The following is a 15,760-nucleotide window of genomic DNA, read 5'->3' as shown; positions in this document are numbered from 1 at the left end:
TGGCTCCATAAAGAAGCTTAACCAAGTTGCTACTCTTCAGATACATTTTATTTAAATAGATGACTACAAGTGGCTCATAGATTGTCAGAAATAGCACTAAAATAGGGTCCAATAAAAAGCAGTTTACTAAAAATTTTTCCAGAAATAACTCTAAATAATTCCTATTTATTGGAAGACTTCCATAGTTCTGATGGCTTCGTTTGAGGTTAGTTATCTATGAAAGAAAATAGAGGTGAGATTAGTAAGAAGTAGACAAGAGGCAAGTCTTAAAGAACTCCAGATGTTTTGGAGCTTGATGGTTGTTTTATTTTCTATCAGACTATTCTAGGTGTGGACCTAGGGCTAAGGTAGCCCAGACTCAAAGATGAGAGCATAATTAGTTAGGGGATTCAATACACAGCTGAGTAACTTAATTTAGGTACAGATTAAGTGGATACAGCTGTTGCTTCTTTTTTTGGCAAGTATACTCAATGTTATGAACAAAACTGTGGACCAAGTGCCTGAGCTTGAATTCCAAGTATCAGCTGATCTTGAGCAAGTGCAGATATGAGACCATACCGAATGCTACTGTCTGGATAAATTAAGGGTATTGCGGGCTGCATGATTTTGGTGCTTTCGAAATCGCGGACTGCTGAGTCATGTAGACTCTCCCATGTCCACAATAAAGCCCCAAAATCTCCAGTAACATTGGCTCCACTTTAAAAAAAAATTGCAGTGATGTTTGGAAAGAATTCAAAACCTGGGGAACCTATCTGATTTAAAACATTTGTGTATTTTTGATGGAATTACCATCATATTCCTATACCGCTGTGGACTGAGTTTGTTAATTTGCCCACATTTTATTACCTACTTCAGGTTTCTAGGTTATCTTTTTTTATTTAAGGACCAGTCATAGTTGTGCTACTCTATCCTTTTAATTCAAATTACTGAACAATGCAAGGATGGCATTTTAAAATATGTTGCACATTACATAAAAAATGTGGTGTACATGCAAGATAAAATAAACATCAATGTGTAGGTCTTTTGTAATACACTGAAACTTGTTATTTGAACCAAATCAACCAGGCCAGTGCTTGAAGGGCTCAGTTATGGTTGGAAATTAATGATATGCGTTCTGGGTGATTGGCTGAGTGGTTACCTTGAGTACAGTCGTCATGAAGACTGAGCAACCCATCAGAACAAAGATCATGAGCCCAGTTACTCTCTGCTCAATGATCCCGAGAAACTTGGGTTGCTCGCCAGGTGCCGAGCATTCAGACTCCAGCTTCAAGCTGTTGACATGCGTAATTGAGAGGACCGTGGCGGCCACAAACCACGGAAGACCCATCACAGAGCACAGGCCGAGCATCAGCGACACCATCAGCAGGTCCAGGTGGTAGCCACATCCTTTCTGTGGGAATGGAAAAGACTATTGTTATCATGGGATTAATCAGAATCTACTGACATATAGATACTGATGGAAACACTTGACTACTCCATAGTTAATAGCAGAAAGATATCCAAACATGATCGCAGTTAGCAATGAGCACGTGGCCTAGGGTCCTCTCCACAGTAGATGGAGCACCTCTAACAAACTGATTTCACACACTCATCAGCACTCATAGGCAATAATGTTTGGTCATTACTGCCAAGAAACAGAAGAGAAATGATCAGCAAAAGGTGAAAGGGTTTCTGGCATTGTCCTAAACTGCTTGCATTTAAATGTGAACAGCATTTTGTATTCGAAAGCACATGTGAGCAGACTGCAAAGCTATGAATATATGGTTGTAGTATGAAAGCAATATTCAAGAAGGCAATATGACCCAAACTCGGGAAAAAAACTACAAATCAGTAAAATGTTGGTTTCCTGAACAATTTAATAGCCCTGTAAATATAGCTTCCTTTGGAAGTTTGAAAGCATTTTGTAATCGAGGGTAGACGTGAGAATAAAAGAGAAACAACCTCACAGAGAGAGGCTGTGAGATATTTGCCAAAACTACAAGATGTTCTGCAACACTTACTTGACTAGGAGATCAGCAACTATCTCACCATGAGCTTAGGCAAGCCAACAGAACCAACCTTATCCACACCTCATGTCAGTAGAACCTGTATCACACTGAGCTTCAGAAAGTCATCGGCATCCCGCTACCCCTTATGCCTGGAACCAGGACCTGCAACACCCATGCCTTATGCATGCCGTTAGCACATGCCTCGCCCCCACATTTTACCTAGAATGCGCACTTAACAGTCCCCCCTTACGCATACCATCAGGAAATGCACCCTCCATCTAAACTTTATGCATGCAATAAGCACCTGCCCCCCTGCACCTTATGCATGTCACCCGCAACAGGCTCTCCCACATCTCATGCATATCATTAGCACGTCTCTCACTCACTAATGTATGCATGCTATCAGTGTCTCTCTCACCCGCAGCTGATGCATGTCATAAGCGCCTGCATCACCAACACATTTTATATTTAATGAGTACAAAGCTTACCTACACCTGATGTATGTCAGCAGACTACACCTCATCAACTACACTGTAGACATGCCATCCACAATACCATCATACCGCCTTACATATTCCACCATCACCTGCCCCACAAGCACCTGATGTTTGTCATCAGTACCGCTTCACATACCTCTTATGCTTGGCAGCAGTACCCTCAGATGTGTGGGACAAAGCCATTTACTGGATATGCTTTGCAACTGCATGGCTTTGGAGCTGTGTTGGTCGCATTGTGTTGCGGGGTTGTGTCCAGTGTCGGCTATTGGAGCATGGCCATTTGTAGCAGATTGAACAATAGTGTGTGATGTTACTGATGGTTAGAGAGTGCTGCTGGGAGCCCAATGCAAGCTCGCATATGGGGTTATCTGACTGGGGTGTGTTGGTTGCATTTGGTAACAGCAGCCTACAATCCATACTAATATAATAAAGAGAGAGCCCAAACCTTTGAGGCGGGTAATCTCAGGAACCACATCACCAATCACAACACCCAATACAGCGTTGGAAAGGGCAGTTGCAGCAGAAGGACATAGGCTATGCAGACGCCCACCATATACATTTAAAAGGTAAAAGAACAGTACCAGCAAAGTAGTCCCTTGTGGGCGTGTCTGCGTTGTGCTGTGGGCGTGTGCTGGGGGCGTGACAAAGGCTGGGGGCGTGTGGTTCGTTCCGCCCTTCATGCCATGTCTCATATCATGTGCTAATCCCACCCTGCTCCCTTTAAATACCCCTGCACCCTATAATCATAACCCACCCTTACTCCTTAAAATACCCCAACACCCTTAAACACTAACCCATCTTAACCCTATAAATATACCCTGTACTCCAACACCCAAACCTATCCCTAAAGCCTAAAAATACCCTTGTAACCCAAAACCCAAACCTAGCCCTGATTCCTATAAATACCCCTGTACCTCAAAACCCAAACCTACCCCTGTACCCCAAAACCCAAAATTAACACTGAACCCTACAAATACCACTGTACCCCAAAACCCAAACCTACCCCTGATCCCTAAAATACCTCTGTACCCCAAACCTAGCCCTGAACCCTTAAAATACCCCTGTACCCCAAAACCCAAACCTACCCCTGAATCCTAAAAATACATCTGTACCCTAAAACCTAGCTCTGAACCCTAAAATTAACCCTGTACCACAAAACCCAAACCTACCCCTGAACCCTAAAAATACCCCTGTACCCCAAAACCCATACCTAACCCTAAACCCTAAAACTACCCCTATACCCCATAACCCAAAACTATATCTGAACCCTTAAAATACCCAAACACCCCAAAACATATACCTCAGTACCCCAAAACATATAGCCCTATACCCATACTTACCTTATCCAAACATTTTTTTAAAAACATGCTTTTACTATTCATGCATATACAACAAATTAAGTTGTAAATGTATGCGTGGTAAAAGCATATAAAATGTAATGCCATGCGTTATAATGGCATTGCGGAGTCATGGTACTTTCGTAAGGAAAGTATGCAGAGTGATGGTATGCGGAAAGAAAGTTGCAGAGCAATGGGTGTTTACCCTCCCCCGGTAAGTACATTGGTGGCACGGCGGCCCACATCTCCAGCAACATACTCATATTTTTTCACCACCCATTTGAAAAATGCACAGGTCTCTCTCATTGATGGCCGGCACCGACATACACTTTTAGACACACCTCCCGCCACAAGTTCTAGTATTGCGAACTTTAGAGCTGGGGAGCTACATTCGAATCTCGGCATTAACTCAACATCCTGTGATTCGAGGCAAATCGCTGCGTCTCCCCGTGCCTACCACAAATGAATGTGTTCTTCTGTAATGTAAATTGTGCTCATGCCATGTTATCGAGTTCGCGCTAAATAATATTGCAAGGAAAAATAAAGTAGGGAAACTCGAGTTCACACACTAGTGAACGCACACTCTTAAGTGCATCAGCAGTGCACTGTGAATCGGAGCGTTTCACAGGCCTGTCACAGATAAGAAATGCTATCAAAACGAAATCCTACAAAACAATATACTACTGGCCGGCAGCAATTCATACCCGGACAACGTCGGGACGGGCTGCTAGTATATTATATAAGAAAAACTATTTTCAAAAGCTTAGGCTCTTTTATACATCTGTACGGAGTTCGGTGGTACTTTCTATGGGTAAGTAGTCATCCTAGATTGTTCAATGCTCTCTTCCAAACCACAGCTACACAAATCATACTGCAGTCATAAGGATAGGCTCAAAACATAAATAAACACTAAATCAGTGAACATCACTGAACTGGTTGCTCTGCTTTTGGCCGTGGTATATTCATGGTAAGAAAATCTGGGATGTGGGAACAACCTACAGATACAGGTCAACTTCAGCCTTTTGAATGGCACTAAAGTGCATTATTAATATTGGTGACATTTTGGCACACTAGATGTGCTGGGGCTTAAAACAAAGAGGAAAAAGAGAGATACAAACAGTGGGGGAAAGAAACAGTTAAAGATGTGTGTGCTTATAAGAAAGTCGTCTGTCTGTAGGTGACAGAATTTGAGTCCGACAGAAGAAAATTAAAGATATTCAAATAAAGGGATACTAGATCCAAGACAGTTGCACAGAGGTACAAGGCATTGCCTACACCCCCTTGTCAGCACTTAGAAAATGCCCAGACTACTCTCCCTGATTGATACATTCACCTCTGGGGCCCACAAACTAAAGAGGGGGTGGGGAGAGTCGGAAATGTAGTACATGCTGCTCCACCCTCTTCATTTCGCCCTATGCCTTGACTGCTGGGAGGGCAGAGGAGTCACAGTCTGAGGGTGAGTGCTCCTAGGTATGCTGAAGGCTCTGCTCTAGTACTCACCCACGTTAAACGTAAGGCCTTTGGTGCCTATTTTGCTGCTACAGTGGAAGTTGTAATTTAACTGATTAGGACCTGAGGCTCCCATTCAGAACTGGTAGGGGGTGAGAGGCATAAACCCTGCTTGAGAAGAATAATGCGAGTTACCCATTGGACGGAGGGAGTGGATGCAGGGCCGAGCGATGCTGTGCAGTGTGTAGTATGTCTATGAGTGGGTGAAGACCCCTCGACATTTTACATTAGTATTTCGGGGTCTTGAGCTTCTAGAAATTGACGTAATGTTACGGTATGACTTCCTGTAGGGTACAGGAGTGCAGTACAATGCACTATGTCTGTGGCTGGGGAGAGGATGCAGGGCGCAGACCCTTCCACATTTGGCACTAGAATTTCAGGACGTGAGCTGTTATAGTTATGCAACAATAGGAGAGAAGCTGAGTTCAAGGCAGACTGTGCTGTTCAGTGTATTGAGTCCATTGCACTGTACTGCCTGGCAGGCATCTCTATAGGGGTGGGGGCAATAATTTCAAGTATGAACAGGTAAAAGTGTGGCCAGGTGAGTGAGTGAGCACACTGTGTCTCTGAGCGTGTAACAGGGAGAGGAAAGGTAGGCGGTAGTACTCTAAAAGGGAGTACAAAAGAATCTTTTGTGATAAAAGCTACCTCGTCACAGTTCCCTTACTCACCAAATCAGGACACGGGTGAGCAATCCTAGAATGCTGTGATACCAGCAACCTATGCCATCTAGGGGGAAACATCCTTTACAACGCAACTTTTACCACGCAGTGTCTTTACCACGCAACTTTTACAACGCAAACCATTACAACGCATTGCGCTGGGGGGCGCTCTAGGATAGGGAATACGTTTAATTTACTATCCAACACCTTCCCAAGTGTCAACGGGGACTGGAGTTGGAATAGTAAATTAAACTATTCACTATCCAGCACCCCAAAGCACTATGCGTTGTAAAGATTTTCGTTGTAAAAACCGCGTTGTAAAGGCATGCGTGGTAAAAGCATGCGTTGTAATGTCATACATCCCATCTAGGTGACTGGAACAGCCGGAGAGATGTCCAAGTACTGTGTCTGACAAGTGGAGTGGTAACTCGCTCCACACTTACACATTACGCACATCACGAACAGCGGCCACAACAACAAACTTGTCAATGACACTAACAACTTCCTCACTAACACATAAAGCTTGGTTTCATCTTGACCTTTAACCCCCAATAAAAGCTACCAGCACTTTTCTCACCTAAATCTGATGCATGTAACCAGCCCCTGTCTCATCTAAACCTTCTGCTTGCCGCTTGCGCGTTTCTTCAACACCTTATGCAAACCACCCACACCTTTTGCATACCTGTCACAGAATGTCTTCAGCACCAGTTCCCACACATGTAATGCCTTCGACCATAACGTGTGTACATCTCACCTTGAGCTTATGTTCTTTCCTGTTGATGATGACAGCTGTAATTTGCTGGTCCATGAAGATCAAGATGGTACAGAGAAGGGCAGGAAAGACGGTGGGGAGCACCGTCCACCATGGATTGGGGCCGATTGGATTAACAAACCAGCCACGGTCATCTCTGGTCGGCTTAAAAAATAGGTTGAAAAGAACGACTTATGAAATATGTACATAATGTTTGGGTTTGCCTTAATGTATTAAAATATCAGCATGATAGGCAGGATGTGCATCATAGAATAGTACACCACATGGTTGGAGCAGCATGAGAGATGTTCAAGTATCATGTGTGACAAATGGAGTGTAGCTCTTTCAAAATAATGGGGCATCTATTGCTTAAAAGAATGGATCACTTACCTTCAGTAATGCTCTTTCTGGTAGAGACTCTATCAAGCAGCTGATTTCTCACCTGTTCAGTATTCCCCAGGCATCGGACTGGATCCTGAAGCTTTTCAGCCATACCTCTGCACACCAGTAGGGGGCAGAGTGAAGCTCAGCACTGACTCCGATCTGCTCCGCAAATGATGTGCAGAGCTTATATAGGTGCTACTCCTGTGCGTGTGCTCCCAGCCGCAGAGCCCCAATGGCAAGTAGGTTGACCAGATTCCTAGACTTGGGATCTTATTAACCACTTCGATGCTGGTGACGAGCTCAGCTCGTCATCAGGCTTACCAGCCGTGTGCTGATGACGAGCTGAGCTCGTCATGTAACGCTGTAATTTTAAAAATGCCGCACACAGCGGGAAAAGCCGCCGCATCGATGCGGTTAATGGATAGAGCGCAATCAGAGAACTGGGAGGATGGGAGGGTAGGGGAGGAATCTTCGGTTAGACAGAGTCTCTATCAGAAAAAGATTTCGTGAAAGTAAGTAACTTGCTCTTCTAATGGCGACTTCTAGCCGTAGATTCCTCACCTTTTGAATAGATACTAAAGCAATACCTATTTGAAGGTGTGTCTGTGGATGGACTCAACCAGAAAGCCCTGCAGATTCTAACAGCCAAAATGCTCCTGGCTGCAAACCTGACTGCAATAGTGCTTCATAAACATAAGACGGGATGCCCACGTAGAGGACTGGCAAATGTCCAGGACATGGAAACCTAATGCCAATGCAGTGGTAGCAGCTTTGGCTATGGTAGAAAGTGCACGCAGTCCTTACTGAGATTGTTCTCCTCTTCAGCCTTGCCTTTGTTTACTCTAGGGAATCCCACAAAGAGCAAATTGATCGTCCACTTGGTTTTCTTTCATACTATCTATAAAAAAGGTCATATCTACCTTGGGTTCCAAACGATGGAGTCCCTTCTCCCCGTTGAAGGGGTGAGGAAGAGCATTGCATGCCGGCAAGGTGAAGTACTGGCTGACGTGGGACCTAGTCACAACTTTAGGAAGGAATTATGCTTGTGATTGCAAAAACAGCCTGTCTGGGAAGAAGGTACTATGTGGCAGGTTTACACAGAGCTTGAAGCTCACTCACCTGCTGCGCAGATGGTATGGCAATGAGGAACACTGTCTTGAGGGTGACAAGCCACGAGGAGCAGCTGTGAATCAGCTCAAAGGGAGTGCTAAGGACCAAGTTAAGGTCCCACTGTAGCATGATTAAGGGGGTGGGAGGAAACAAAAGATGTAAACCCTTAAAGAATCACAAAACGCCAGGCTTAAACAATGAGGGCTGCTCTGGTAACCACAAAAATGCCAAAAGATACCCTTTAACAGTGCCCAGAGAGCAAAGCCTTTGGCCAGGGACAAAACAAATAAAACGTCAGTTAACTTGAATGGAGGAGGTCTATCTGCCAAGTACCACACCAAGCCACAAATGTGTCCCATTAACAAGACTATAAAGTGTTTGTTGAGGGATAAAAGGGCTGCCAAGATAACATTAACCCCCTTCGAAAGAAGGTCGAGGGCGATTAGCTATTGCTACTTACTCTCCAAGCATGAAGGTGGAGATTGGGAAGGCCAGGGTGCAGAACTTTGTTCTGCTTCTGTGACAGCAGATCCTCCCAAAGGGGCAGAATGATTGGAGGACAGATGCTTAAGCCCAGATGTTCTGGATACCATACTCTGTGCCCAATCTGGGACCATATGGATGACTTGGCCCCAGTTGGTTTGACACTTCTGGAGAACTCAGGACAGGAATGGAATCGGCGGAAAGGCATACAGGAGTCCAGAGTTCCTCTTGAGGTGAAAAATATCTTTAAGCGAGAGACGCCTTGGAAACTCCAATGCAGAGAAGTGCTGACATTGTGTGTTCTCTGTGGTGGTGAACAGATCAAGCCAAGAGTCTTCCCATTCACATAAAGGACCTGGCACAACCTCCCACTGCAACTGCCATGCATGATCCACCGGACACCAACAGCTGAGCTTGTCAGTCCTGGCATTCACCGATTCTGCCAGGTAGATCAGCACCAGGAAATTCTTTGGTAGACCAGCCATTTTCAGAGGTGCAGGGCTCCTGGGACAAGGTAAGTAACTTCCCCCCGAGCTGCTTGTTTCAGTACCACATGGCAGAGGGGTTCTCCATGAACATCTGAACCAGCTTCCCCTTGATGTATGGAAGGAAGGCTTTCAATGCCAAGCGGATGGCTCTCAGGTCAAGATTGATGACATATAGTCAGAATTCCATCAGAGAACAGAGAACTTTGACCTGCACCTCTCCCAGATCCCAACCCTGAAGGGATTCTTTGGTCACCACTCTCAGCTCTGGGTGGCGAAGGGAGAAGGGTCTGCCGCTGACCAAAGAAAAGGCACGAAACCGAACCATGTCCAGAATGGCTCTGATGAAGGGCAGCATCTGAGAAGGAGTCAGATGTGACTTCTGCACATTAATGGTGAACTCCAAAGATAAACAGGAGGTTAGCCTTATTCTGAAGGTGGTTGACGACTGCCGGGGTAGAGCCTTCCCTCATCAGCCAGTCATCAAAGTAGGGGAAGACTGGAATCCCGACCTCTGAAGGTGTGCTGCCACCACAGCCATCTCTTTCAAAAACTCCTTAGGACACTGGTGAGACCAAAGGGGAGCAGAGCGAACTGAAAATGCTTCTGTCCCATCACAGACTGCCTCTAGTGCCAATGGGCCTGCAGGACGGGTGTATGGAAATACATGTCCTGCAGGTTCAATGCCTCCGGCCAATCTCCAGGGCAGAGTGCAGACAAGTGACGGTCCAGGTGAGCATTTTGAATGTCTATTTCCACAGTAAGGCATTGAGAGGGCTAAGGACTAAAACAGGATGAAGGCCTCCATACTTTTTGGGCACCAGAAAGTAGCAGGAATAACAAACACGTTCTACTTCTGGTACAGGTACCCTCTCAATAGCCCCTTTGGCTAAAAGAGCTTGCATTTCCTGATGCAAAAGGGAGAGATGGTCCTCACTGGGAGGACAGTGTAAGAAGTGGCAGCGAGAGAATGAAAGGTGGAGCATCTCCCAGCCAGACAATCTGCAGTACCCACCAGTCTGATGTTATGATGGTATGGCGTGCCTACCAGGCAAGAATCATCAGAACCTGCCTCCCATCAGGTGGCTGTGCTTCACTAAGGGAAAGCTAAAGGTGTGGTGGCTACAGGAGAGTAGTCACCTGTGTAGCCTTTTGACTGTGAAATCAGGGCTACCGCAGCCTCAACCACAAAACTGCTGGGTGCCTTGTGGGGTTTGGATAGGCTGGCAGTATGGGGTACCTCTGCTGAAGCTCTGCTCTCCTTAAACTACTCTAGAGCAGAGTTTGCTTTGATCTCATACAGGTCAGTCCCATCAAACGGTATGTCCATGAGCAACGACTGGATATTGTCAGAAAAACTGGTGGACCACAGCCTGGAGCACTGGTGGCAATGGCCCATCCGATGAAATCAGTGGTGTCCAAGCCACAACAAATTGTGAACTTGGACATATCACGACCGTCCTGTATGTCCAGAGCGAGTACAAATCGGAGATCCACAGGGAAACTTGAGCCACCAAACCCCAATGGGTGTGGTATAGAAGATTCTCTTCTTGAATGTCTTTACTCATTTTGACTCCCTATTGGGGGTAGTAGTCAGAAACATGTTGGGGTTAGTTTTGCCTGCAGATACTTGCACCACCAAGTTTCAGGTAAGGGTGCCGAGATAGAAATTCGGGGTCGCCTGGGCAGGGTGGTGGCATTGTGCAATTCGGCCATTGGACAGGAGGCAAGAGCAAGGTTCGGCCCATACCCCTAACGCGGCATCTCTAAAGACCTCATTAAAAGGTAAGATGGGCTCAGTTGATGATATTCCCAGCTGAAGACCTTTTGTAAGAACATAGGTCTTGACCTCGGGTGGGAGCATGAGGCCAAAGATTACAGCCACCATACGCATTACCATGGCATAGAGAGCACTCTCATCGGGACAGGATTAGAGGGGGAGAGTGGCCCAGACTCACAGAGGTACCAAAGCCTCTATACTCCTGAAAGTCAGCATTCCAATTCGCCTTGTGATATGGATGGCCACTCTCATCACCTGCATCATAGTCACTGTCGGAATCCGTGATGAACAGACAATGCAGGGTGTGCTTTGGTCGTTGTGGCGGCAGATCAACTGGAGGAAGTGGAGTCTCTACAACAGCCGGGCACAACCTGGTCTAGGTTGAACCGTCGCCGATTCAATGTTAGAGAGGACACTTGAGGCCTTGTCTTCCAGTGTGAATGGAGAGTTGGCATCTACATTGAGGTGCTGGGGACCAATTATGGGCTCTGAGGATCCAACTGGTGCTGCGGGCAAACCAGTGGAGAACCTCTCAGCTCTTTGGGGCCAGAATGTGCAACATAGGGAATAGGTAAGGATCCAAAGAATCAGAGCATGGCCTTGCGGAACTCTTCAATATATTGCAGGGTAGCGGACGCCCCCAGAAGCTTGGGTAGTGCTGGAACAAGTTGCGGGATTGACTCTGATTTAATCTGCTGTATAATCTGTTATGGACATATTTGAGGCATCAATTTAGAAGTAGAAGGACTCCCCATATCAGGTAAAATCTTCTCTTTTAGGAATCCGACTTGAGGGAATATCTATATCATGGCCTTGGGTATTTGCGGAGTATTATGCTGACGAAGGAGGACTGCCTTGGGATATCTCGTAGTATAGTCTTCCATGACCAATACATATCAATAACTACTTCGGGATGGTAAATGGGGGCATATGATGCCCATACCTACTCTGACAAAGGGTTCTTCTATAATGGGTAAAGGTCATAAGGGGGCCCTGGGCGATTGATATCAGCTCTTATTTAGAATTATGATGCACTCTCTGCAATACTTTTTAATATGACTATATATCCCAGCCAGTAGAAGTGTCCCAGTATGGCTTTCTCTCTCTTTTCTTTACCAAAGTGACCCTCAATAAATGAATATGTACCTGGTTCATTACTTTATCTCTAAACGTTTCTGGAACTAGGAGCTGGGTGGGATGTGACGTTCCCCCTTTTCTATACAATAGGCCAAGTCTTTTAAAAAAGACATCAGGACCTACTTCCTCCTAGTTTTGCTCTTCAGTGGCTCTAGCCTTGATTCTGCTGGACCTAAGTGCTGCGTTAGACACAGTGTCCCACAGCCTCCTACTTGAGAGGTTACAGGAAGTCGGGGTCAGAGGTGTCACATGGATTTGGTTGAAGAATTTTCTGGAAAATAGATCCTTCCAAGTTCTGCAACATCCTTTCAGCTCCAGAGTCTGTCCTTTAAACCAGGGGTTGCCGCAGGGTTCGACTCTCAGCCCCACCTTGTTTAACATTTATATGCGCCCGCTTGCAAATATTGTTCTGAGACATGGAATTCAGCTGTTGTCATATGCTGATGACACTCAGCTAGTTGCGACCCTGGAACAGAAGGAATCTGGAAGGGCTGCGTATTCCAGAACTTGCCTGGGGTAGCTTATGGACTGGATGAGACTGAGTTGCCTCCAGTTAAATGAAGGGAAGACAGAGGTGATGGTGGTTGGAAAACAGCCCTCTCTCTGGTTGCAGCATTGGTAGCCAGAAGCACTAGGACCTAGTCCAGTTCCGAAAGCCAAGGTGAAAAGTTTGGGAGTGTGGTTCGACAAAAATCTTCCCTTCTCTGAGCAAATATCTGCTGTGGCCGGGACATGTTTTGCCATTTTAAAGATGCTACGTAGGATTCTGGACCTCCTGCCCCTGGATGCTAGAAGAAATATTGTACAGGCTTTGGTCACATCTCGCCTCGACTATTGCAATGTCCTGTATCTAGGGGTGACTGCAAAAAATGTTAATATCTTGCATAAGGTCCAAAATGCCGCAGCCTGGCTTATCCTGAATGTCCCAAGGAGGGCTTCGGTGGGAGAAGCTTTGAAGGAACTGCATTGGCTACCTATCTGGGCCAAAGTTACCTTTAAGGCCTACTGAGATTGTTGGGCAGTGCAAAATTGACTGAGCCCAGGGTGCGGAAGGCACGGGTCGGCGGGAGACCCTTTGGTTTCCTGGCAGCCAAGGCATGGAATGAGCTCCCAGTGGATCTGATGACATCTGAGTCGGAGTCTCGGTTCCGCAAGAAACTGAAAACCTGGCTCGTCCATCACCCCCCGGGAGGGCTAAAGTAGTAGGGTGCCATCTTGTGTGGATGTCCGCGCTCAATGGTGGGCAGCTTGGTAGGGTCGCTGGGGTTCATTTATGTCTTTGCGCAGGGATACTCCGGTTGGAGTAACCATAGCGCTCTATAAGATTCATAATAATAATAATATTAATAATAGCCCAGGCATCTCAAAATAGGGAATCCGCTCTCTGTGCTGCCTTAAAGTTCCTAGTGACTCCCAAAGGACCTCTTTTTTTCATGCAGGACACCCACTCAAGCACTTCCTCTTTTCACAGAATTTTTTATTTTTGCACTTTTTTCTTTAGGAGTGTGCCACTCCTTATCATCCAAATTAGAAAAGGGTGCTTCCTCTACCAGGACCCCCTCTTTTCCCAGGTGTCCTGCACTAAGGACTCCAAATGAGGGTAATCAGTGCCAACAATTAGAGTTTCTGGTAACTTGAGATTCAGGCCTACTCTTAAGATATGCGTGGTTTCCCATCATTTTCTATATTTACCTGAACTATGAGGTCAAATTATTTTGTCTCCATAAATGCACTGCATAGTCATGGTTCGTCGTGGAATGGGGTTGCCCTTTCATGACATTAGGTCTCATATCAGTCTGCTGCAAAAGGGCATTTACAGGAGAAGCACTGACCTTCAAGGAATAGTCGTAGGCACTTTGAGCTTCTTGCTTTCCATACATTACAGGTTTAGATACCCTTATCTCCATCCATAACACTAGGGTCCTGTAACCATGGGGGGAATACTCCTGCTACTGGAGGGTTCTCCCTCTTGTCGCTTTAGGTCCATGGTGTCCCCTCCCCTTTCAGTGGAGTTTCCTCTACCTATGGCAGTGCTGTCTTCTCGATTAGCCCACCTTTCCTGGGCCCATGTTTAAGCCCCATTGATGTCCACAGCTGAATCTAGCATCAGGTTACTATGTTGTTTCTATCCACCTTTGGCCCGAGGCATGAACGGAATTTATGAACTGTTCTACTTAAATCTCTTCTTCTTCCGTGGCTCTCTCAGGTTTCAACCAGAAATCAGTCACATCTTTAATTCAGAAGAACAAGGCTTGAGGTATTTCGCTGGACACCTCTATTATTTAACAAAATCTTATCCGGTAGATCTCATCGTCTGCCCCCATTCTTTCTTTTACACTTTTCTTGAGGATGGTATAAGGGGTGAGTCTCTGTGGATTGGAGGCTTGATACACCGATTGGAGTTCACATGTGGGGAGAGGCCCTAAATACTGCTCACAAGCTATGCCGCGGCCAGAGCAGTCCTGTCAAAATTATTAAAGAAAAAGTCCAGATCTACCCTATCAGCAAACTTCTGAAGGACTAAAGAAGGTAATGCTGTGGGTCCCCATTGCTTGCCTAACACATTAGCTAGTTTTTCAGTTGCCGTCTCCTGACTCTGGCCTATGTTTGTTTATTTGCTCAGCTTGAAGTTTGGACTTTGTGGAAAGACTACCGTAGCCATGACCATACATTATTCTAAGGCCTCTTCTAATTTCTTTTGACCATCTACAAGTTTAGCTATGAAAGCCTCTATTTCCATACATCCCACTTTTGACACCACTTGGAGGGAAAAATGGAAAGATGGCTTCAGGGGTTTTTCTGATGTGCGTATAATGCCTTTTATTTAAAACATAAATATAATGGCAACTACCACCTTGGGAAGAAAAGTCCAGGAATCCATCCTTTTACTGAAAGTGGTTTCTTCTCTTGTTCTCAGGTCTACTGGGATGATGCCGCCAGCATCCGGTTAGCCAGAACTCTGTTGAGTTGTGGCGGGCTACTCCATGACTGCTGATGGCATCCACCAGGCTTATGACCATCTGTACTCCCCCTTAATAATCTCGGCGTCTTTCTTGACCTCTCTGTTCTTCCAGCTTCTGAGGGGTGTAGGCTCCTCCCGGGTTTACTCTGCCCAAGGTAGATGTCTCTCCAGTGGTGCTTGTCTTTCTGTCTCCTCTCTGGTCCTCTATTGCACTCTCCCCTTCTGAGAGTCTTCCTCTGTTTTTATTTTAGTTACTCAGCCCCGCTCTACCGACAGGAGTTTGTCATTATTTTTCCTTCTCCTTCCAATCTCTGCCTGTTTTCCCCCTGCTCTTCTTTGTTCCTTTTCTCTTTCCACCTTTCTCCCAGCCACTGCCAAATTTCAGCCCTTTTTCTAACTGGACGTTCCTTTCTTGTTTTTAGATGGTGTTCAGGCAGTGGCGCCACAGGACCAAGGCTATTTTCTTGCGGTAAGTGCCCAGCGATACCCTCTGTCCCCTCACAGGAAGGTCTTGACTTTCACAGCACATCACTTCAATTTCTCACGGAAATAATTTTTCAGTTTCATCGTGCTTATTCAAATCTCATTCTTCTCTTGCCCCTTTGCAACAATTTCTTTATGGGCATATTGTATCTAGAAGGAAATGTAAACACAGGCTAATGAAAATATTTAAGA

General features: G+C 45.7%; 1 protein-coding gene across 1 annotated transcript in view; it reads right to left on the bottom strand.

Annotated features, from left to right (window-relative positions):
* Positions 1–15,760, bottom strand: part of SLC4A8 (solute carrier family 4 member 8) — a 675,897-nt gene that overhangs the window by 137,257 nt on the left and 522,880 nt on the right. The window contains exons 18-19 of the mRNA XM_086965936.1: positions 6,748–6,909; positions 1,139–1,390 (exon numbers count right to left, since the gene is read on the bottom strand). Of these exons, the coding sequence (XP_086822062.1) occupies positions 1,139–1,390; positions 6,748–6,909 (414 nt within the window). The remainder of the gene's footprint in view (positions 1–1,138; positions 1,391–6,747; positions 6,910–15,760) is intronic.

This window comes from Lissotriton vulgaris, chromosome 1_1 (genome assembly GCF_964263255.1).
Source record: "Lissotriton vulgaris chromosome 1_1, aLisVul1.2, whole genome shotgun sequence".
In the NCBI taxonomy this organism is placed as follows: domain Eukaryota; kingdom Metazoa; phylum Chordata; class Amphibia; order Caudata; family Salamandridae; genus Lissotriton; species Lissotriton vulgaris.
Note: the sequence above shows the minus strand (reverse complement) of the source record. Positions and strands in the feature narration are given on the sequence as shown.